At 31.4% G+C, this 26061-nt stretch overlaps 1 protein-coding gene across 1 annotated transcript; it reads right to left on the bottom strand.

The window, feature by feature from the left end:
* Window positions 1-1205: 1205 nt before the first annotated feature.
* On the bottom strand, window positions 1206-25687 carry LOC118195905 (trypsin-1-like). The gene is made up of 7 exons (XM_035367245.2): window positions 25442-25687; window positions 24621-24760; window positions 24440-24546; window positions 23428-23527; window positions 11096-11285; window positions 5769-5911; window positions 1206-1410 (listed from the first exon to the last, which is right to left on the bottom strand). The coding sequence occupies exons 1-7, from the start codon at window positions 25485-25487 to the stop codon at window positions 1213-1215; spliced, it is 924 nt and encodes a 307-aa protein (XP_035223136.1). The 5' UTR covers window positions 25488-25687; the 3' UTR covers window positions 1206-1212.
* Window positions 25688-26061: the final 374 nt, after the last annotated feature.

Raw genomic sequence — 26061 nt, forward strand, 5'->3', positions numbered from 1 at the left:
GCTTTAAAAGACTTGGTGATAATTCACTAAACAGTCTTCAGCGTCTCTTAAATTTTGTGATAGCTAAGTTACATAAATTGTAATAAAATAAAGATAATACGAAATAAAGATTATACGAAGTTACAGAGTAAAACTGAGAACTAAAGAGCCGATGAATTCTATATATAGAATCTACAATTTACATTCAGTAACTGGAAACGATGGAATATTGCTTTTACTGTTATAGTAAAACCGAATCCTTTTCATTTAGTAGCCCTGTTTGAATTCTTGTGATTATTTTAAAACTTTTCTACTGAAAAACCACATACAAATTGAGTAGATAAAATTTTCTGGGAGATGAAACATTATACAGATATTTCTCATGCAAAAGATTAAAATTTTAAAAAAGGCTTAAATCAACCTCTGGCATAAAATCGGTTAACAAGAAAAGTATATTCTATACTATAAATGATTAACAGTTTTATAGTCTATTTGTTGGGAAATTTGGAATAAAACCGAGCATTTGGAAATAGAATAGTTAAAATAACTGCTAAAACTTGAATTTCCAGTAAGTAGAAATGAGCGTGAACGCTGGTAGACTAAACATGTTACTTACTATTTTTAAATAATACAAGAAAACTTTGCAGTTTAAGTCTATAGCGCTGTAAATCTAAATGTATAGGTATAGAAGCCTTAATTATTTTTTCAATTCTGATATAAAGTCATTCTCTTCTTCCCGAAATGGACTACGTTTTTTTTTAAAGAAATCCATTACTTTTTGTTTTTCAGTTAAAATTTCTCATTCGTAAAACTCTTCGATCTAATTTAGAATTACTCGAAACTGAAATTTTCTGATTTAACTCTAATTTTCTTGTATTTTAACGTCTGTTATCTTGCTGCTTTAGGAAAGTTTCTGTATAGACTCACGGTTCGAGAAAATGTTCATCAGCAGTAAAAGATTTCTACCGCCTTTATAATTTATATTTGTTGGGAGGATACTAGCATTTCAAAGAAAACAGAGCATAGGGATTGAGAATTGAACCTAAAAAGTTATGGTGGTATTAACTGTCGCACATTATGTATTTAACTTTCTGCTGTGAGTCTTGATGTTTCATGCAAGCTACAGGTGTATGAAATTATCAGTAAGCTATAGGTATATGAAAATCGACCATAGTAAGTTTACCATAATAAGTAAATATAAATATGAAGCAAAAAATGATAATAAGCAGAGTTTTAGAAAGGAAATTTATTTATGTCATCAAATGTGCCTTGAGATTTAATGATGCCGTTTATCCAGTCAATGTAGTAGGACACTTGCGTATAGACACCAGGGTACTTAGGACGAGCACATCCCATGCCCCATGACACGACACCCACAAGCACTGCATTACCGGAACCAGATTTTTGAATTAGTGGTCCACCAGAGTCTCCCTGAAAAGAATGTTTCTGTCAAATGACATGTTAGAGGAATACTCGACAATTAGTCAAGTGGAAATGTAGTAATTACCATTTATATTACTAAGTTACACTTTCACAGTTGATGGAGTACGTTTGCATGGTTGATGAAACGAATCGTTACGACGCTAGACATTTTTTTCTGTCAATGATTTAACCATTTTTATAAAGAACTCGACGCTACTGGTACGCTTCATTTTCCGTCAGATAAATGAGACATCAGCGGCTCGTTGTTATCAATAACGTAACTTAAATTTGTCATTACGTAAAGGATTTCTTTCATGTGCAAAAGGAAAAAAATAACACTTTCACTTGAATGTCTCCTCACTTTATTATTCTTTCCTTTTGTTACTGTCCCTTGCTGTACTTGTTAATGAAACTGGTTCTGTTCAATGGTTAAACTTTTCTTAAAAGAATTAGCAGTTGTTTTATTTCATAACATTATTAATGAGACCAATTTTCCGCAATAAATGCTATTTCTCGGCAGACTTCTGAATATTGACATATCTTTAAAATTATGTCCGATAATGAAAATGTATTTGTTAACATGCATGCATGCACTAATGTGCTTAATGTTTACGCATTCATTAAAGGCCGATACTGCTATTTCTTTCAGCTTATTTACAAGCAAAATATAGAATTTCTTTTTATGAGTTTGGCTTTCAAGCAAAACCGCTATCAATTTAAACCGGTTTTTTTACCGTTATCGATTTAATAAATTTATTTATTTAGTTAAATGAACAATTTATATTAAATGAAATAATTAATTTTCAGCAGATTAAATATAATTTGTTGAAGAAATGAATTATAAGTTTAAAGAATTAGTAGTCACAAAAGCTGTATTTCTGGGAATAGGAGTCTTCGTGTAAAATCTGAGTTTCGATAGGGAATGAAATAAAGTACTGGCAGCTTCTCCTAAATTACTGAAACGAGGAATTAATAGTGGCATTTCGATCACCGATGATAAATTTAATGGCTGTTCTTTCCCAACTAGAAAGGGAGATATTAAGAGAGTACACGATCATTGTATCCATAAAAGTCAAAGTCCTTAAGAAGAGCACAATAGTCATATACATGGTATCCATAAAAGTCCTTACTCGGCTTTTATTTTCGTAACCGTTTGTCGTAGGTACGTACTTGTAGTTACAAAAATGTTTTAAATGATGCAAATGTTTATGTTCTGGCATTCTTAAATTTAAAACAAAGCAATTTTATAAAAATTACGAAATCTAAATTTTTATACGATTTTCCCTGTTTCTATATTTGTACAAGCAAAATATAGAAAATTCTATGCTTGTTATAAAAAGTGCAAAACAAAATGTTTGACACACATACTACAAAAATTAAGATATTAAATTAAAAGATTTTGGATATTTGAAGTCATTTTTAACTTGCCTTGAGAATAATAATAATTTAAATGAATAAAAATAATTCGAGGCTGATTTTGTTTCGTTATAAATGCCATTTATTGATATTTTTCGTGATGAAATCTTTTATAGTTCTTTCTCAGATGTTAAAAATGCGTTAATAACATTGAGTTTCGTTTATTAGAAACAATTTAATGAAAATGAGAAGTTGAGTGTAATTTATATTTAGGCTAGTATAAAAAAAAAAAAAAAACCGTAACTTGAAAACGTTCAGATAGCATAAAATAATTATTAAGCCTATTATTAATATTAGGCTATAAGTCGTACACTAATTATTTATTCTTGATGAATTCAGTTGCCTTTTTCTCATAATACATTTTGATTCCCCTTTCTGACTTTAGCACACTTCTTATGAATCCACACTTTACACGACAAACAAAGTCTTCCTCAACAGATAGCACAGAACTATGAATACTTGTTAGAATTGATTGACCTATTTACTGAAGGCAATGAATATTTAGTCTTTAACTATCTTCTCTGGTTTAGAAGTTGCGAGCCGTCTTTTCACAGCGGCGCCTCTTCTTCCTTTTTTTTTTCAGCCCTTTCCAGGATCTACTTGTATTGGGCTACTTTTTATCAGTATTGGTTTTGGGTTTTTGTTGAGCTTTTCCTAACTCAGACAACCAATAGACGGAATCGGAGAAATTTTACCCAAAGGAACTTTCACTTTTGACAACAATGTTGATGCACTAGATGGAAGCGGTTTTGATTCTGTTCCACTGGTCGTTGCAACAGATTTTCTCTATAGAGCCTGCATGTCATGTGACAGTCCACTCGTAGAAGTAGTTAAACTTATGTCAGGAACTTCTACAACAGGAACATATGTTTCAACCTGCACTGCTGCAACAAAATGAGAGTCTTGAAATACATCTCTGTTCACTAGCCAGACTCCTGTTCAAGCAAAACCATTCATTGCCATTGCTATTGTTGCTGCTTGTCCATATGCCTTCCCAAACAATCTTGTTGTATGGAACTAGGTAACAACTTCTAATTTTCTGTCTTTCCGTCTGTGTCGTAGAAATTTCTCAACTTCATTGATTTAATAAGTTCTTAGTGGTTTGAAGAACGAAACGTCAATGGGTCAAGTTTTATAACAAAGAAAATAAAATCATTATCTAATTTTAGATTTAATTACTGCTGATAGCTTTTAACTAAATCAGATGCAGTGACATTTTATTCTTCAACTTGAAAAAGTTACAAAATATTAACATCCATATGATTTCCATGGTTGCACCATCAGCCCATTCATAGCAACATAGACTGCTTCATTGAAGGCAACTAGCAATTGGTATGTAATACGTCCGTGATTTCGGTTATAACAGAGTAAACAACTATTGCTAATGTAGATAAATAAAGCTGATTTGACACAGTTTTATGTGTTATGAGTAACAACTAAAACACTATTAACGTCTCACTGATTTCTATATTTTCTTTACATTGATAAATTAGAAGAAAAGTACAAAAAGCTTATCTTCTTGTAAAGCAACTTGTTTGAGCATTGCTCAACTCCCAATCAAGTTGGTGGTTTTCAAGCTTAATGTAGTACACTCAACAGTTAACAGATAGCGCCTATTGTCAATAACTAGAAAATAATGGAGGTGGCTTAACGAAGGAGCCAGCCCATCGATAGCAACCTTACCCAATTATGTGCTGGCTATATGTTCATAAATGTAGTACTTTCTAGAATATGAATTATGTAAGATTCTGTGAACGAGATCCCCTTTTAGAAAACGAAATTACAATATTCAATATTTTCGTTTCAAATTGCGCAAAAATGCTTGTCACTTAATCTGTTAACATCAGAAATTCTTCTAAGCAGATATTTTGATCTGAATTTCGTTCAGATGCAGTTTCTCTCTTCAGTTGCTGCATGGCCCTTGAATAAGGTAAACTTTAAATGTCTTGATCAGCCTTTGTCATGGGAGTCACATATTTTCCATTTTATTTTTTATAATGATTATATGTTTTCTTTAAATATAAGTATAGGGACCAGAAAAACGTATAAGAAGTTAGATTTCGTAATTTTTATAAAACTGAATTTTTTAAAATTAAAAATGCCAAAATATGAATATTTGCGTTATTTAAAACATTTTTCTCATTGTAAAAATGTATCTGTGACCAACGATTGATGAAATAATGGCCGAGAAAGGATTTTTATGGACACGATACATATTGCTTCAAATCGGCTAAGCGCATTTCTCCTGATTGGAAGTTTAACATTTGTAAATTAAAAGTAATTAGTTACTACACTATAGGAAAAGTTTGAAATACTATAGGAAACAATACAATACTATAGGAAAAGTTTTGCCCATTCATGGAAAATAAGAATTCAGTACCCGCTCCAGTGAAGTTCCAAACTTTTCATACCAATAGTAAAACTTAAATATCTGTAAAACAGGTTTTCAAATACTATCCCAAAGTAGCATAAAATTGTAAGTGATGTTTCTGGAAAATTAAGCGTTTAGATTTTTTAATATTGTAAATGAAAGAAGCTTGAAAGTCAGTCCATCAAACTTTATATTTCTCATTTATTACTTATACAAACATAGTTATACTATACAGCTTACTTTAATGTTTAAAATGGTAAAATTTCAATTAAACTTAACGAAATTTTGAATAAAAGGTTATGAAATTATGCTCTGTTGCAGACTCAACTCTCAATAATTTGGTAAATCAAAATAGTAAAATGGAAATAGACCAATTTAAGTTCAGTAAATAATTTAGTAAACATAAACGGAGTTATTTCAAGCACTCGTTAACTTTCTACGATGAATAAGTTTGAAAAACAGTAAAAATACATTAACATTTAAGATGAAATTTTGCATAAAATGTTATATATATTAACAGAAAAAGTACTTGTTTGGAAATGAAATATAATTGAAGTGATAAAATGATAAACTAACTGACCTGACAGGAATCCCTCATTCCTTCTTCGTAACCTGCGCAGACCATTGTTTCAACAATGGCTTCACCATAAGCTTTTCTACAAGCTTCATCACTAATTATCGGAACTGACACAGCCTGTAGTCTTGTTGGTATCACTCGTGAACCTTGAAAAATCAAAAAGGAAACTTTATAAACTTTCTTTAAAGCATTTTAGTTATTTTCAAATACCTTGTGTAGAGGGTGTTTCCACATTTTTAGAACGATTTCGACAAAGGGTTAAAAATAAGGAAATTTTTCGAAATAAAAATTTCTGGCAACAGCGCATTATTTGAAATGAGAAATGTCCTCTGCTACTTTGAAATGTGTGCTCTATTTGAATAGAAATCTTCTTATTTTAAGGTTCATAAACGTTGTGAAATGTATGGTATTAAAATATATGTTTTCTAGATTTTCTTAAAATTAATAAGCAACATTATTATTCGGAAAGGGAAAACCGTCAATCTACATGGAACAAAGACTCCAAATGAATACCAGAAAAATACTACTTCTAATGTTTCTAAAATTAAATAGTTGAAAGCAAGGGAAATCCGCTGACTCAAAAGTCAACTGCAAAGTCTTCAAATCCGTCTGTTACAAAAACAAAATAATAAACCAATATTTACAATTTAAAAAAAAAAACCTAAAAAAACAAAATTTTCACCAATGTTTGCCAAGGCATGTGGCTCAATGTTTAACTATTTAAAATGAAACAGTTTAGTACGGGATAAATGGAAATGCATTGTGACATTTGATGAAGCAGGAGTATAAATGTAATAGAAGAAACTTTAGACATATTAAACGAAAAGCCAAACAATGGATGGTTTAGATCGTCTGGCAATAAACATTCTAGCATCGATGTACCTAAATGACTGCAACAAAAGAAGGTCTATTTATATTATCGAAAACGAAGAGAGAAATTTGTACAAACTTGGTTCCGTCAATGCAAAGAAAGTTTCAATAGAGGGTTTAGGATTATCACAGGAGTCTCTTACAATGGGAAATACAAAATAAAAAGTGAAGAAAAAAACTGTTAAAAGAAAGTTTTATGTCCGATATTTGCATAAGAAATTCCATTTTTTTATCTCCACGACTTTCGAAGAGTGAAACATCATTAAGAAAAACTTGCAATTATGTCTTTTCAAAGTATACCTGCGAAGTCTCCTAATGTTTACCTATGGACTATTGTATCTTTGGTCTCTTAAAAAGATCTTTATCTAAGCGCAAATCTCCAACTGCTGATGAACTCTAGAAAGTGTGGTAAGAGGAATTGAAATCAGTTTTCTTAAAAAATTTACAAAAACCCTTTCAATTATGGAAATCACGATGTAGACTTATAGTTCATAAAAAAAGGCTGTAAGATCATGCATTAAAACATTCTTTACACTTTAAATATTAATTAAAGGGACTCAAATCTTTCTAAAAATATGTATATACCCCCTGTATAAGAAGCCTATAAGTGCGTCTCTGAACATTTCGAAGAATGGATTTTAAGGTAATATCGTTAGCAAACGTTCTGAACGTTCAGATGTATATTTATTATACAGATAATAATTTCTATATGATTCAAATACGATAAGATAATCACATTTAACAATAATATGTGTAACATAGCACTTACATGATAAATGAATGTACTACATAACTAATGAACACAGAAAAAAGAAATATAAGTTTTAAAAAAGTACTTGAAAACATCATATTTTCCAATTTTCAATTCATTACATTAAATTTGTTGATCACATAATTTGAGAAAAATGCCTGAATTGGATTTTAAATTATTATAATCATTGTTAAAATTCATATGCAAATTTAAGGTTTAGTACCATAATTCCAGCTCAGTTGTTCTACAGCTTTTCTTGTAATATTCTCTTACACTGAAGCATTAGTTAGTACTGTTGTAAACGTTAGCATAAATACATTCGTTTCAACAGAAATAGAGTATAGTAGAGAGAGAAGAACGTGGGCGGAAATTTAATCTAATATGAGCTAAATAAGCAGAATGGTTTCAGAAATATCCTTAATTTCAGAGATGGAATCGTTATTTGCATTTTAGATATTAGAATGCTGACAAACTAAATTAAAGGAAAATATCTTTCTTTTTAATAAACTTGAGATATTTACTGCAAAGGGAAAAAAATCACATTGTTGAAGGAAACGAAAAGATATAAATAATATGAGTTTTGCGTAAGACCGTGGGAAAAAGGCTTCGAGGAAGAGTGAAATGCATCAACTTACCTTAGATCAAAAGGTAGCTGACGTTCACATTACCTCACTTACCTTTATACAAATATACATCCTTCTTATCAAAAACTGAAAGAGTCTATCCAGTATTCCGACGATCTCTTTCAGAGTCAAAAAGTTTTTTCAGAGCATGATGTCTTGAAAAGTCAACTGCAATTATAGAGATACTAGGATTTTTTTAAGTCGGATACATGAAATCGAGCAATGCCCTCGCCGGGACTCAAACCTCGACCTCTCGAATACGCGGCGAATGTGCTAACCGTTATGCCAAGAAGGCATGCTGGAAGGAGGTAAAAAATATCTTATCCCTTTTTAAAGGGCAACTGGAGATTAGGGGAAACAGTCGCCAAATCCTGGTGGTGAAGCATCATCATCCACCACCTTTTAATTCGGGCGCCACTGTAGAATCATTAAAATTTTTTCGATGTCAGAAAACTGAATAAATGAGCCATGTCCTCGCCGGGACTCGAACCTGAACCTGTCGAATACACGCCGAGTGTGATAACCGTTACACCACGAAGGTATATCGGAAGGAGGGAAAAATATCTTATACATTGTTACCGATAACAGAACACGACTCTTCCAACACAAGCTGGATCTACCCATAACTGCACAAAAAAGAGCTTGTGGTAGGAATATCATTAATTCCTTACATCCTTCCTATCTAAAGGCCGACTTGGGGAAGAATTTGGGACAGAATTAGCCAAATCAAATTCAGGACGATTTGTCATCCTCCATTTTCAAAATCGAACGCAATTGTACAATTTTCTGAACAAAATGTATTAAAAATTCAATTGAGACTTTGTCAGAAATTGAATCTGTGTCTTCCGATTTCTAACTGGATATGCTTACTATGGCACAAGAGTATATAAGAAATGTCTCTAATTAGTTATATCTCAATATATTCCATATAAATGTAAAATTTATTTTATTTTTTCTTACCTCCATTAAAACCGTTTTAATCCCAACGTAGAGAGAATAAAGCCTATTATGATCAATATGTAAACAAGTGTCCATAAAATCTGCTTTTTATTGAAATAGATGGATTCTTACATATGCTAATCAAATTTTTTGCAAACAATAAGTCATGATTTATTTAACTCAAATAAATATTATATATAAGAAAAATACCGTGTTACTAATAATATATTTATGCATTAAAATTATTTCTGTACATTAAAAAATCAGAAAAATTTAATTCAAAAAGCAGGCTAAACTATACCGTATTGTCTCATTATATCCAAATATTAAAAGCTCTTTCATTGCTTACACAACGGTGTAAAACATTTTTCAACATTAAATAATATGCTGACAAAAACTACGCGTACTATATTTGATGAGAAAACAGTCAATAATAGTCATATTATTGAGATTAATGCTCAGATATTCCAGTCAGTAAGCTTCATGGCATTCTAACATCACCTACTTGTTTTTCAAACTTAAAAAATACTTTGTCTTTTCGTATCAAATATGATAGTGTGGGCGGTGGTGACCTTTCACATTACGTATGACACCGTGAACCTACAACGGGATATGACACTTGGACGACGAGGAGGTTAATTTTTTTAATTTTTCTTTTTGGTCAGGTACTTTTCATTTATAATGTTTTTATTTTTTTCCATTAACATAGAAAATAATATGAAAAAAGGAGCTAAAGAAAGGAGTAAAACTGAACAGTCTTCTAATGTGAGAATCCAGCTGGCGCACTTATGCAACTTTAAAAGATATCGCCAATATTTAAGCATGTCGAGTACTTATTATCCCACTTTCCAAACTATTTGATCTAATGTATTTTTAATTAAGAAATTAAAAAAGCCACATAAAATTCTTTTTCTAATAAATAAAAAAGGTAATGCATGCATTTCATTACGAAATAATATAAGATTCATGAATTGATCAGCGTATAACCAACTTTTGTCAAGTTTTCGGCATCTTTTCCTAATGCGATTCATTTTAACGCTAAAGAGAAAAGAAGTAGTCAACGAGTGTTTTCTTTTTGTATTTTTGTATTAATAAGTACTCTAATACAAAAAGAATAAATTAGCTCAAAGTGCTGCTAAATTTTAATTTAGGTTTAAAAGTATTGTTAGATCCAACTCCTCAGCAAGAAAACCCGAATTATATCAAGTAAATTAATACATGAACTACATAAAGCAAATATCTAAGATACTAAGACATTGACTTGAATGAAAAAATATAACAATCCCATGGTCAAAAGGTTCTTCGAAGTATTGTATCATCAGGTTTATGGGGTATTTCAAACGAAACTAAGGCATCTTTTTATTATTTGGCTGGACACCGTATTTTTAAAAATGGGCGTTTGAGCAAAGAACCTCGATTTTTTTTATGATCAACGGATCCCTCTCATATAGCAACCATCTTATTTCCAAATTTCTCACCTCCTTGAATCCTCTGTTTTCTCTTAGCGAGATGGTTCTATAGCGCACACATTTTCAGACAGTTCAAGCTATTCAGAACAATGCGACATATTCCAAAAGAGCAATGCTATCAGTCTTCCAAAAATGTCAGGAACACTACTGGAATAGATGCATGGAGTTCCGATAAAAGTTAATTTCCAGGTTATTAGATAATAATTTTTTTACATTTCAATAATTCATTAAAAAGATACATGCAAACATTTTTTGAGACCGTTTTGAACATGGAAGTTTTCAATTAAATTATAGTATTTCTAACACAAATTAGTAATTTTTATTAAGAATATAAATAAATAGGAGCTAAATTACTGAGTATTCTGTTACCGTTTAAAGTAATTCTATGGCTAATTAAATAGAACGGTAAATCAATTAACTCTGAAACTGAAGTTAGAGAAATCTATCGCTAACTCAATACTTCATTTAAATTTTTAAACATTTATATCAGTTTATATAATGTTACTATCATATACAATGAAGCCCATAGTTTGCTGCGTATGGATCTCAAATGCATGGGTGACGAAGAAAATAAAATAATTTTACAACGACGCGCTTATTTTAGTTAGTGCCCTGCAACAGTTTTATGAGGCACTGTTAATGCTTTAAATATGACTAGAATCTAGAAATGCTTCAAACCTTCTTTTAGAGTTCCCCATCCTGATACAGTGGCATAACCACGAGGCTCATGACCGAAGGGGGGAAGGCATATGGGTTTTATCATCCCGTCTGAATGCTCGAAATCAAATGGGGCGTCCACTTTCAAGACAGCGATGTCGTTCTGAAGCGTGAGTCTAGAGAAATCTTCATGAATGTATGCATCGTCTACCTGAAAAAAATACTCGTCATGTATGAAGAAAATGTTTTAAAGATTAATTTAGCTTTTTAAAAAATTTAAAGATTGTGTATAATATTGACTTTAAAGCAATTTATTTAATGTACCACAAGAGACACAAATACATGTGATGAGTCTAGAATTTATGTGGCCTTTTGAAAAATCGGAACTAATATATTACATTAAAGTGCTTCGATGTCAGGATTCATCTCGGCCAGATGAACAGAAGTTAAATATCACATTAGCAAAAGCTTAGTAACTTTATTTTATTAGTTTCGAATGCATACTTCGTACTTAAATGAAATCTAGAGTAATTACTGTTAGAAATTACTTTACTTCTTTTTTCGTATATGAGAATAATACATTCAACATGTGCTGCCTACAGAGCTTCCTGAATTTGTGATGTATGCGTAATCAGAGTGTTTAAACTCATCCAGCTAATCTACGTGATTAAAAATGAAGTTGACTTTTGAAAAACAACTTAAATATTACATGTTTTAACTATCTTTCACTACGCAAGAAGATTACTGTATGCACGTAAATAATATTTATTATGGACATTAGCAGCATTTATTTCATCCATGAATGAGCACTTATTGCACCTTTTTATTTATCATATTACCATCCATGTGTTTACATGTAAGAGTTATGAAAATCTGTAGCCATCATTTTTACTTTTAGTGTTTTCTTACACGATTAAACGTCATGGTTAGCGATAATTCAATAAAGGAACAATAGTTAGGGATATTTCTTTCCAATGCACTTTTTATTCATTCAGCCAGTACTTGAAGTTCCTGATCATTGTTATGGCAATGAAAACAGGCTTTGCAAGTACGGTATTTCCTGCTGTATTAAGAGAAGCACGTGATGATGTGCTTAATTACTTCACTAATTACTTTCAGTTTTCTTCTTCCTTAAATTGACCGTTACAGACTGTTGGTAAGCTCGTCATACTCGAGGAATTACCAATTTGACCTTCCGCACTATTCATCCCTCGTTAAGAAGCAATAAACAAAAGTCATTTGCTTAAGTTCAAGGACATTTTGTTGCATTTTTACTTCTAAATGATCGGTAAAGTATGAATGTATACGTATTTCCTTAGAGGATGCTATCCGAGGATAATACGTATCAGATAGACAACATAGTTCAAAATGCATTTCTCAGCCCGAGGTGTTATTGAATACGCTATTTTCCACCATCACAGGAACAGGATTTTGTAATGGTTTCAGTGTGTTCACATGGGGTTAAAGGCGAAAAGCTCATACTTAGTCTTAGAAGCATTTGGATAAAAAATATTAACAGGACTCGCATCAAAAATCTAATTAACCATAAAATTTGAGAACTAAGCATGGAAATAATATTATGCATTATTGTAAGTAATATTATGCAAAATTGGATTTTTTTGGAAATTATTTTCTTCAACAGTTAACCGCTCTTCGCGTTGCATTTGCACTCTCTTGATATGAACTCAAGCGCGAAGAATTTAACTGGAATTTTAGCAAGAAATACCCTGTAACAACTTGTGCGAACATCATCTCTCCCACAACTGACAGACCTGTTTTTACTCGTAACTCTGTCCTGCAGGACAGAGTATTTGAATGGAACAATGTGCATTTTCAGACCGCATTGCTTATCTCAAAGAAACTCTTTTTTTCCCTTCTGTGAAAGCACTTTTGTTACTGAGAAAAGAATAAAATTTTATAGTAAGACTAATGTTTATCTTCCAACTAGCTGAAAATATTTTGAAGATTTTAAAGATGTTGTTAACTAAAAGACTACTTTTTATCACTACTAATTTCAGTTAGCAATGCAGAATATTTCAGTAAGTAGCCCTCAATGAAATCATCATTATGTTCTTTCTATGCCTTAGGTGATATGAGCTGATCTTTAGCTTTTTACTGCAGTAATACAGTAAAATACATTTTAAATGAAACAGATAAACATCCAGACAGCGATCCTTTACAGTTTTTATGCGATAGTCATACCTTATTAAGCCAGAAAAGTATAAAATGTTCTCAGACTGATTGCTTCTTCTTAGGTATTCATGGGATGAAGTTAATAATCTTTTCAACAGCGTTATATTTACCCTTATCAGTGAAGGGAATTCACTAGAATTTTTTTATTTTTATAAACTCTATAATCAAAGTAGGTACACTTAGATCTTGGTTATCAGTGCTATTTAAATCCCGAGAGCGATGGAATAATAATAATAAAAAAAAGGAGAATCCGAAATTGCTGTAAAAATAAAATTTCAGATGCTTTAAACAGCTGCAAAGTATATGTAAAATAATGAAACCTGGATCACTAAATATAGCCTAAAATTCTCTAATTTGTTCTTTTCAAATGAGCTTGCCTACACATTCCAGTACTTCTCTGTGAATCACCTTTACATACAACTTTGTACAACCATTTGATGGTTTAAACTCTGATGCATAAGTTCATACTCAATTTGAGATCATGTTATTCTCTCTGTTCTCATGTTCAAGAATTGAATCAAGTATTTTTTTAATTGTTAAAATAATCTTTCTTCGTTTGGCTGGCTACTCAGGCTCTTATGTTCTTCCATAAAATGCATTTTAAATCAAGCACTTCGAAGTTGAGCAAACATTTACAAACAAGAACTTTGCGATGATACGCAAAATATCAACAATAATGGAAAGCAAAACTAGCTAAAGATTCTGCCAGGAAAACTGTCGACATGATAGCACATGGTGAGGGTCAGAGCCAAAGCCGGTACAACCAGTACGGCCGGCACCGGGGGGGGGACAAAAATTTAGTATTTAGCAAAACATTGAGCAGCAAAAATCTGTTCATTTATTTATACATACGTGATGCTCGAATAATCCACAAAACTTATAATCTTGATCTTGATTAGCAGGATTTGAGTATATATATAATTTTTAGTCAAACAAAAGGTACTAAGAATTAATAGAGAATCAGCAACTGTTTTGTGACAACGCAAGTTTATTTTGAACTCTTCTCTAGCTACTATGCTGCTTAAAAAAATTAAAAGGGAAAAAGAAACTAATTTCAATTTTGTCTCAATTTAGAATGTTTCTTATGCATTAAAACCAAATTTAATGCTATTATTTCTTCTATATACAATATTATTTCCAATACTTTAACAATTAATGTTTGTATAATTTATGGGTTTAACTGTTGCTGCAAATATGCAAATTAAACAATTTTGTATTTCAATTTCAGATGCATTTTATTTAAATTTAAATTTAGTTTCATATTTACACGCTAATTTACTAGTTATATTTTCATAAAGAATAAAAGCCATTTTCGGATTCTTTTTATTACTATTTATTAAAAGTTTGTTATTTTTTTAACTTTTTATACGCATATTATCTCTGTTTGATTCGGATCAGAAAATGACTAAAGAAGCTTTATTTGTGCGGGTCTGTCCCTCTGATAAAGAAGCAAAAAGAATCGAACTTAATTTATTCTGAATTCCAACATCAATTTACCATTTAATATTCTACCATTTTAGATTATTTTGACCTGTGAGATTCTGTTTGAATTAAATCAAGTTCCGATAATTTTTATTATTTATTCCTTCCTAATGATGATTTTTTTTTAGTATTTTATGTTTGTTTCTTTATAGAAAGCAACAAATTATACAAAAACCATTTACATCTATATATACATAAATACACACTCTTTAATGTAGATAAAAAATGAAGAAAAGGGAACAAGTACTGGTAGAAGCTGCAGACATCAGAATTTCACTATTGATCATGCAGCTATAGTCCCTTGTCACTAACTACGCATTTCTGCCCAAATTTCGATGGAGAATATCCCAAGAACTGACCCATATATCTTCACTCCTCTTACCCTATCAACAAACCACTCATAAGGACTTTCAACTAACCAGTGCCCTCATGCCGCACAGAAACACACATTTACGAACAGCCATGCTTTCTCTGGAATTCGAACTCAGGCCCTATGATTACGATAGTCAGTGTTTCTGGCCCGTATACCAATCAAGACGGCAAACGTGGAGAACAGTAAAACATATATTTTTGTATTCTTTAATTTTTTTATTGTTACTAATACTAACTTCAGTCTGTTATTTTAAAATAGGCGCTTCGAGGTGGAAACGATCCCTCCCCTCTTCCCTCCAATTTGTGTTTGTAACACGTTATAATCACCGCAGAGCACTTATTTCTCCCACCTCATTTTAGCCTGTAATTCACACCACAAATTATCCATGCGCTATTAAAGATTATTAATTATCCAAATAATTAAAGCCACAAATTATCCATATAATTAAAGCCATTTTCTTTGTGGGCTTACACATTTGGAGATTGTATGCCAAATTCGGTATCTTAGCTTTTGTCCTGTTATTAGTCGAAGTTACACTTCAAAGTTGAAAATCTGGCTTTGCATCAGACAGTTTTGAGTAATTCAAACTTAATTACACAGAATTCTGTAAACGCGAAATGCGATTAACGGCATCATTCTTGTATTAAATTAGCTATCATTATGTGTTGAAGTTAGCCACAGCAGTTGTAAGTAAAGTTACTTATTATCCAAAAGGCGGGAGAAAGGAGGGTTTTATAACATGATTTCTGTAATCTAAAGCACAATTTTTCAATCATTAAGTGTATTTATTTGGTATTAAATATGACACTCAGATAAATGGATGGGTGGCGTAATAATTATTTAAAAAATAAATTTTCGTAACTAATTTGAGTTCTTAACAAATGATTTCGTTCAGTTTGACGTTAAATTTTATATTTTCTTGTTAGAGATTTCAAAAGTTATACATATTTGCGTACAACATTTTAAACACTTTATTAACTCTCGATTAACGTCTGATGTTTTTTCAATTTGCAGCAATATAATGTCCGCTAAAAACTCACGTTATCAATCAACGATGAATAAGATCATTTCTTGTTTTTGTTGTATTGTCCATACTACATGGAACAATTGCCAGAGCCTACTCCAAAGAGAGGTTAGACTTCCATTTTCCACTCCCAGTTTTGAGGAAGAGCACCCCCGAGGAGGAGAGTATCCAGGGGTCTCCCACCCCTCTCCCCTTTCTACCAACCCACACGAGAGGACTTTCGGCTCACCGCATATTAAGAGTGCTGCCATGCCGCACCGGCACTATACATTTACAAACATCCATATCTTCTCTGGTATTCGAACCCGAGCCCTTTGGTACCGTAATAAGCTTCCTAACCACAATACTGTCTGGGAGACATAAGATCAATTATTTTAAATGTTACAAAAGTATATTATTTATGAGTTATTATATTATCAGTTAATTATTTAAAAACTAATTCTATATGTACTTCCTAGCTACATTTTGCTATACGTGTAACTTTATATCACGAGTATCATATGTAAAATAGCAACCTATGATAACAATCGAGTCAATCAATGATAGTGCAATGGCAAAAATTCCTGAATTTTTATTTATTTATTTTATTTTATTTTATTTATTTTATTTTATTTATTTGTTTATTTATTTATATTTTTTTGTGTATGTTATTATCTTTACAAAAGTTAAGATCAAATAGTTGCGATAAAATTTAGCAGTTTTATGCAGATTGCAAGCTTCTGATATAATTATTTTCTCCTTTATAAAATCTTTTCGAAAAGTGGGTTCTCTGACCCCAGTATGTAATGCAGAATGAAAGATTGATCTTTTGATTTAAGTTGTAATGTTTTTCAGTTTGTTTGACTTAAGTTCTAATGCTTATTAAAATAATATTTTATGAGTTAGCAATATTATTAGATGTATTATTTTTTACGAAAAAGCTGTGAAATATGTGTATAATTCTTTTTTAAAGAAATATTAATGATAAACCATTCCCGTAGGTGTTAAACTGTAATTTATAATTTTCAGATGGCAAGCATTAAAATTTTTTTAACTTTAATTTATAAAGTTTCTGCCTTAACTTATAAAATAGTTAAAATTATTAACTTGTAAAATGTCAATTCTATGAGCTATTTACTTTCGCTCTGGTTTCTTAAACTTCTCAGTGTATTTAAACAGTGTATCTTATAAATATTTGAATACAATCAGGAGGATAAAATTTTGTATTATTCTTTCTCTTGAGAAAATCAGTTGGTAATAATGTCTTCATTTTATTTCCGAGTATCAGAATAATTCAGCATTCTAGTGCGTATTTTGGTTTAACCCATAATGAAAGCACTCTGAAAGGAAATTAAATTGAGGATAGAAAGGTTGGGGGGGGCCTCGAAAATTTTACAGAGCAGAATTATCATGATTACGAGCAAGAAGGGGAAAGTTGACCTTGAAATGCCATTTTTAGAGTAATAAACTATAATTGTGTTTTACTTTAAAATTTTGTTTCTTCTTTCCTGCATTATTTTCGTAATTTTGCATTTAGTTTTAAAGGGACCACATAAATTTCAATCTTCCCTTTTTTATGCAAAGGCTTTCCTCAAATGCCATGCTACCATACCTTGATGTTTTAACTAGTTTCATGTAATTCGCAATTGGAAAGATTGGCCTGGCTAATTAATAGTTCAACAGCAAAGAAAAGTGGTCATTAGCGTATTTGAAATTTCCTGCTAGTTATGGTAATACAAACGAATATTTATGAAGTAGCTCACTTCTTATTAAAATACGTAACTCCTTCGCAAATTAATGGATAGTTTCAGGATTTAAAGATCTCTTTTCTTTTTACATTTCTCTTTAATACACGAATAAGTTACCCGCAGGCATGATATATGCTTCCTCTCTAATTATCGTGACTTTTACTCATTTTAGTAGTGTATCTAGAAGTGGTGTAATACCTGTGCTTTCTATTGATGATGCTGTCTATGTATAACAGAAGAGGGAAATACAATTCCATGCAGTTTCCAGTCAATTGGTAGTATCGTTAATAAGTATTAATGAGGAAGAATTGTGTTAGATTATCTTCGAGCTTCTTGTTTATCTGCCATAACATTTCCTTTAAGAAAGTATGTTTATATGAAAAATTGATCGATTCTGACTTAAATTGCTTATTGGTTTTACTTTTCAGATTTATGCGGTCTTGCAGAACTCATTTTAATCCTAATAAAGATTTTAATTTCGTTTATTAAGGACATAAGTATCTTGTATAGAGTTAAATCCTCAAATCCATTTCTCCTAAAGCGAGCTATGCTTTTATATTTATCAACACTATCCCAATGTAAAAGCCAGACCTGAAAATTTAATTTTCAAAATTCAAAGAAATGTATTTTAGTTAATAGAATTCTGAAAAAAAATATGCATGAAGACTTGATTTTATGCCTTTTATGTTCTTTAAGTACTTCTGTTATAGGAATTCTTAATTCTTTCTGAAAGAGGAATCAGAGGAATAATAAATCTGAAGCCCAGCGGGCGCAACTTGGCGAAATTAAGAAAGAGATATCAACAACTATAAGATTTTCCATCTTATTTTAATAAAAATAACTCATTTTGCTGAAATGTTGTCTCTCTTTTAGTTAATTTGATTAAAAGATCTTACTTTGCTTTAATCATTTTAGTATTGATACCAGGATCAATTTCGATGTAACTTTTTGTTATTATTGGCATAAATAATTATGCTGGAATTTTGACTAAATGAGTATGAATAATTCAAATACGAAAGAACATAAAAAATTTAGAATACACTGTGAACATTTGGCAAATTTTGTAAAAGGGAAATCATGATATTTTTTGACTAAAATTATTACAGTTAACTTGCAGCAACATAAATTCCCTACATATAATTTAAATTCTTATTTTTTAAATTAATTGTTAATATTAGAAAGATAAATTTAACATAATATTCCTCATTTAGTCTGAGCTCAGGAGCAAGATCCTTGTTTATGATGGAAATTTCTAAACAGAAACTTACGCCATATTCATATTTGGAAAACACTCTTTTTGCTCAACTCCAAAATTAGCTTTATCTTACTTAAACAAGACTCCTGTATAATTTAGTCAGAATATAGTGATGGTATCGAATTTTTGAAGTTTTCGGTTGATTGCGAGTTCTGTCTAGACTTCTAAATCAGTTGGAAAATAAGGAGTTTCATTTAAAATTAGAATAACATGTCGATTATTTTCTACGCGTAGAATAGAACTTAAAACAAAGTTAATTATTATTATTTAAATATTTAGGATTTCTGATATAATTTTTTTTTATTATAATGGACAGGGTACAAGCCAAATTTCACTTGAATAAAGCCATATTTCAGGCTTGACGAAAAAACAGAAAACTTCTCTCTTAAGTGCACAATAACATTATAACGGTATAAGGTATTTGTTTTCCCTATATATACTGTATTGGGCTTTTAAACCAGCTGACTGTAAAGTTGTGTTATTTTATGTATTCTACAGAGTCACTAGATTGTATGAATGCAGGAACGTGAAAAATGTGCAATGTCCTAGCAGTGATTCAAATTCCAGATTTACCGAATACGCATCAAGCGTGCTTTCAGTTACAACACGAAGGCATGCAGAAAGGAGGGATAAAATACCTTATAATTTAATTCCATTTCCGAGGAAAGAACATGCACTTACCATTCTTTCTTATGAATGAGTATTCCAATTATTACACAAGGGAAATCTTTTACATGCCTCCTAGAATTCAGTCAATAGTAAATAAAGCAAACATATATATCTAAACAAAGTACATATCTTACATTTGAGAATAATACAGAGTTTTTCTTTTCCGTATTATGTTTTGTTTTTCATAGACTGCTGTTAGATTTTATCATGAATATCTGACTAGCGTTAAATATTGTGAATTATTGAAGTCTTAGCATCATTTCATAGCCATTAACTTTTAACTAAAAAACCAGAATTTACGAAATTTGAGTTCGCGGGCTATTTAAATCACGATTTCATAATAATTACACAACATCCATATTATTATCTCAAATCTGAGCGTCAAAATAACGTCTAAATAAAGTGAAAATTCATTCTATCTGAAAAAAGGGCATTTTTCTGTTGGTAACAAAAGACTTCTCACACATTTCTGTAATAATATGTGAGTATCACCAAAAGAAACGTGAAGCAATCCAGCATGCGTATGAAGTCTGCATCTTCAGTTAACAGCATTTTATTTCGTCTGTATCTAAAGTCTAATCATTTTCATACTGGTTACTTTAAAACAAAGTTAATGCAGAATTTTCTTCCTTGTAGACTTCCAGTTATCTTGAAACTTTCAGGAATTTTAACTAAATACTCACTCTTCAGCTTAGAGACAAATATATTTGCAATATTACAGCATCCTAAAGTTATGATCTAATTTTTAGGCAAATTATCAGGGAAAGAAAATGCATGAATGAAATGAATGAATGAAAATGCAAAGCTTTTTTTTATAATAAATGTAAGAGAAACCAACATAAAGATTGCAAAATAAGAAGATTCTGAATTCTCCAATCAAGCGTCCAGTTCTTCTTAAGATGAGAAGCATTTAAAAAAAGAAATACAAGTCCGCATAAATGCAGGATTAAGACACTTAGTATCATAGTTGCAACTTACGTATTAGGACAATGGATGAAAAAGTGGATATGAATCTCAGAGCATATTTTCAGAGTAAGAATATTGCGTATTGATGGATTACTATAAGTGCCTCTTCAAACTGTGCATCAATTGTACCCTCAGCTATCATTCTAAGAACAAGACAAAATGATGCAGTTATTTCTTAAAAGAGAGAAAGATTCCTAACGCTGATATCCATATTATATATTCAACGCTGATATCCATTATTAAAATAACAAACACATTTTTATGTCATTCTAAATATCCATTTGTTGAAAAAGATCGAAAAACTATGAATTGCTCATAATTTTGACTAATTTATTTCATCTAACCGTTTGATGAGAAACCATGGATACCGGCAGTTCACGTAACAAAAGAGAAGGTGATACTGTTATGACTCTTTCGTACTCTTATTTTGAGCGTTGGCTATCTTTAGATATATAGGAATTTGATAAATGGAATTATCACAGCAATTTAAATGATAGATTAAAATAAAAGTCTGTAGACAGACTTAAGACTGGTTAATTTTGACCCAATGTATACAGCTTTCCAATTAAGTTATACAATGAGCTATGAAAACAATTCCAAGGACCTGGCAGCATCATCAAAAAGGAGCTCAATGTTTCCCATGAGTTATGACCCCTTTCCATGAAAACATTGAATTGTCATTTAGTGCAGGCATCATGAGCAGGTGACAGTCATAATAGTCGGAATGACGTTGGGAGGAGTCGGGTTTATTGCAATTTTCTGCTATCTTGCGAACACTAAGGAAGCACATTTTTGAATTACATGACGGACCAGGGCCCACCAGCGGCCGAGCGGTAAAGACGCTGAACACTGGTAGTTCGGTCTGAGGTTCGAATCCCGCGAACGGGCTGGCTGCATGGGCGTTTTCGTGGTTTTCCCCATGTGTAACGTGTATACGAGCCAGTTTCCCTTAGAAAGTCCTCCACGAAAGGCATCCCTCCCTTTAGGCAGATAGCCCTCGTGTGCTTTGCCATAACTGAATAATCCAAAATCCAAATCCATGACGGACCTATATTTCCAATCAGTCTTTTCTTTCGAGGAGATTTGCTACATCTTCTTTTGTGTGAGTTTATGATTTCTAATTAAGTAGTTCTGGCTAAACTTGCATATCGCTGTAACTAAACGTTACGCTTTACTTTGTATTGTTACACAATAATACCCCGACTTAGTATACCCAACTCGAAGTTGACTAGTTTCCTACTTTCTCCTCTTCCGGTTCCCGACGCAGTTCAGTACCTAAGATGCCGTAAAAAATCGTTGGAGAATGTTGGAATGAAACTTCTCAAAAAACTTTGAACCGTGACTGGAAAAAAAAATGTGGCTATTCTTTTTCAAAAGCTAGGCTAAAAAATGCGCTACAAAGTGATCAAGTTACTCATGTAATTGAAAAATTTGCCAGTCTTGCCAGGCAATTAGATTTTGAAGTTGATAGTGATGATGTCAGCGATCTGTTGCACTCACATAGCAAACAGATGACAATCGATGAGCTTAAGCAATTCGCATGAGAAAAGTGCTGTTGAAGAAACCGTTATCTCAGACCCAAATCCATCAGAAACGTATATCACAATCGTAAGCTTGACAAAAGGTTTTCGGCTCAATTGGAAAGTGGTTAAAACTTTTTAGACTGCAGACTCTAATAAGAAACGAATTTTAGCTACAAGGCAAGGAATAAAAAAATTATTAGCTTGAGTTGAAGAAATTTTGCGTGATCACTTAATTGTCAGACAACAGTATTAATTTTCTTGACATCGAAATAGCTCCGTTTTATGTTGCGCAACAATTTTAAATCTGTTTTGAATCGATATCTTTAAAATCAACATTTTTCACTACACACCTTTTTCTGAAAAAGCTTTCTTTCATACCTTGGTCCTATTTAATTAAAATTCATATGTTTTATATGTAAAATTAGATCCCTGACATATGCGAATCCGAATTACTTCCAATCTATAGTGTAACTTCGGGGTAGTACTGTATTGAAGCCCTTTTATATGTAGCCCCTCTGTAGAAATTTTCATTCAAATTTGCCAAGTCCTTTTTGAGATGTAATGAAAAATGCTTTTATTTCACTAATTCTAAACACCACCTTATTTGTTTGATCTTGTCTTTATTAATAAGTGTCTAACTTACCACTGCTTGTACTGCGAACAAGATATTCAGTTTTCTGTGAAGTGTTATGTAATTTATATCAGCGAACTTTATATCTTTTTTCTTTGGATTACTGAATGAAATATAGAAATAACGAACTCTATGTCCAAAGAGATATTAGAAGTTTTGGATTTGTTCCGATATATAAGTATTCAATCGAGAATTTAACGATTTGAGCAAATCGAAATTTTAACATTTGTTTCTTCTCTTAGCTTCTTTATATCGAAAGCGTCATCTCTCTCTCTTCGTCTTGATTCGAAAATTACATTTATATTTTCACTCTAGAAGTAAAATCTTATTCTAATTTTCAATTAGAATTAATTAGCTAGTTTTTAATTCTAAATTAACACTGCTTTTGTGTCTGTATAATTTCAGTATTAGAGATTACACTGCAGAGTAAACTAAGCAAAACATTTTAGCTTTGCATTATATTGAACAAGGAATTAAAACACCAGTAAAACGAAAAGAGAAACTTCTTACTTTATACTCCGAATATGATCTCACGATTCCGGATCTTATTTTATTTTCCTCTCGCAAATCACTCGTTCCTGCTACAATTCTATAGTCTCCAAGTTTCGCTCTAAAATTAAAATATGTTGAAGGATTCATATAAAAGAAAAAATATTAAAATAATACTTCTAAGCATTTATTTGATAAGAAATCTTACAATTAGGTGTTTTGAGAATTTTGCTTTTATCAAAGCTTATTTTTATTATTGAAATACAAAAGGTTGAAGTCTCTTAGTTTGCTTACACCAATTAGAGTAATTTTAGTTTTACTACTCTATTTAAATTAATTATGAATTTTTAAAAGTTGTCATTAGTTACTTGTGATATTGCAACAACTATTACTAATTAAAATTACGATTTGTTATAACTTTCAGCAGAAAACAAATAACTACAATTTACAGATCTATAGATCTGTAAATGAAATCTGCAAATTGTGGTTATTATCATAACCACAATTTGCAGATTGTAAACGATAGACTATAGAACTGCAGTTTCATTATGCACAATTACGAACTTACGAACATTTTAATATATATTTTACACATAAGGGTCCCACATTTCCTATTGATATTAATATCAAATTTATGTACCTGTCATAAGCTCTGATTATTTGTAACTAAACGTAAGAGCTCCTCAAATATTTTACTGATTATATCATATCGCCCCCCAAAAAAAACAGAATTATTTAATCTATATAAGTGCTTCTAAATCAACCTCGCAATCACTCTACATATTAAGTATACTGTTAATTTTGGAACTGTTTTATAACTCATACAAAGTTGCTAATCTTCTTTAATTTTTTATTTTTAAAACAGCTATATTTGAATTTTCTAAATGCTTTCTTATTTATTGAAAATACGTTGCACATTTTAATTTCAGTATTGAGAAATATTTAGGGGGAAAACATATTTCAATACTCACAAGAATATAACGTTGTTTATCAAACATATCAATGATTTAAGTATCAATAAAATATTACTTACAGATTAATGCAATGCGCAGCAGTTACAACCCAGTTTTTGGTTATTATAGTGGCTCCACAAATGTGATAAATACCATTATCCCTCTCAAAATGTCTTTGTAATGATACCTGAAAAGAAACATTCATCAAATCGGATCTTATGCTCTTGCACATTTCATTAAAGATTAAGAACTGACAAATACCTGCCAAGGAAATTCCCCTTGAAATGCATCTCTTCCTCCTACAATGTAACCTTTTTGATCATCAGTATTCGAGTACTGAACACGATTTGTTTCACCACATGTCTCTTCAGATCTGCCCCACAGACCTTCCATGTCAAAACCTAGAAAAATGCATGCTGATAAAGCAGCGTCCGCAACTTAACGTTTTATTGCAATTATTCAGCAACAAGTAACATCTGTAATTTTATTTCATAGTGTCACCTATCAAGTTATTTTAGAGAAAATTTACATTTTCGCATAGACTATTAGAACTAATAGTAATAATGGATCACTAACATGAGATCAATGAAACAGCATGGATCTTTTAGCTTAAATAAATTATTCTATTACAGAGAGATAAAAAAATCTTTGAAAATGAATTAATAGCTCATGGTTTTATCGTTCCTCAGAAATTAAGTCCTCAGAAACTAAACTTCGCTTCATTATCAATAGACTTCCAATCTGTACTAAATGACTTTGTAAAAATTACACCGAAAGCGGCAGAAACAAAAACTATCATTTATATCAGAAACTAAAGCGCGATTACGAATGTATATTTTTCAAAAAGATTACGAAATAAACAGATAATATTATTCTCTAGAACGCATTTAATTTTTTGAAAAATTCTGATAAATGTACATATCACTGCAGTCGATCCATGTTGATGGACATTATTAAAGTTATAAAACATTCTATCGGTAAACGAAATACAGAGTTGTTATTTTTTCACAAAAAAGTCATGACTTTTATTTCGAAATAAACTTAGTGGAAATGTGTTACTGTCTTCACAAAGCTCTACGTACCATGACAGCATGCAAAAATTACCGGCAGTGTGAGGAACCATAACATCGTGAGGAGACTTTGTTAGCGTGTATTTTGTAAGGGCGTTGAGGAGTGAAATGATACATTTCTTTCAATGAATCGATGGACGTCACTGAAGGAAACAAATTAACTTCCTCCTCAGGCGATTTCCTCGGGTCGCCATCACTCGTGCATATTGAACACGAACAGCATAAGAATTTTCACCAAAGAACGTTATTATAGGTTAAGTCCTGCTCCCAGTTCCTGCGGATTATAGCTTCGAGTCGGCTATCGGGAAAAGAACATATTATGTGAAGCGTAACGCTCTTGAGCTCGTGACGATGTTCAATTACACTCAAAAATTGCAAGTAATTTTCTTTTTCTCCCTCCCCTTTTGAATTTCGTTCTAAGTGAACTCTCCGTCCACTTTCTGACTGATAACGACATACGAAATAAAAGTGACCAATTGTCTTCGCTTCCGTATTTTGTGCTATTTTTTGTCACATTTAGTTAGAAATACCATGCACTGAAAACTCAAAAATGTTCAATGACAGGGCGAAATTTTCTCTGTCTGCAAATGCATTTTCCTTCTAACACTTTATACCTCATTAAATGTCATACT

Source organism: Stegodyphus dumicola, chromosome X1 (genome assembly GCF_044657685.1).
Source record: "Stegodyphus dumicola isolate Sdum_Otavi_A_Nest chromosome X1, ASM4465768v1".
Taxonomy (NCBI): Eukaryota; Metazoa; Arthropoda; class Arachnida; order Araneae; family Eresidae; genus Stegodyphus; species Stegodyphus dumicola.

Coding starts and splice junctions, on each gene's coding strand:
- LOC118195905 (XM_035367245.2), bottom strand. CDS start 25,487: ATGTTATGGTTCCTCACACTGCCGGTAATTTTTGCATGCTGTCATG. Junction 24,547..24,620: donor AAGGGGAATTTCCTTGGCAG/GTATTTGTCAGT, acceptor GTTTCTTTTCAG/GTATCATTACAAAGACATTT. Junction 11,286..23,427: donor GATCATATTCGGAGTATAAA/GTAAGAAGTTTC, acceptor TATTTTTTTCAG/GTAGACGATGCATACATTCA.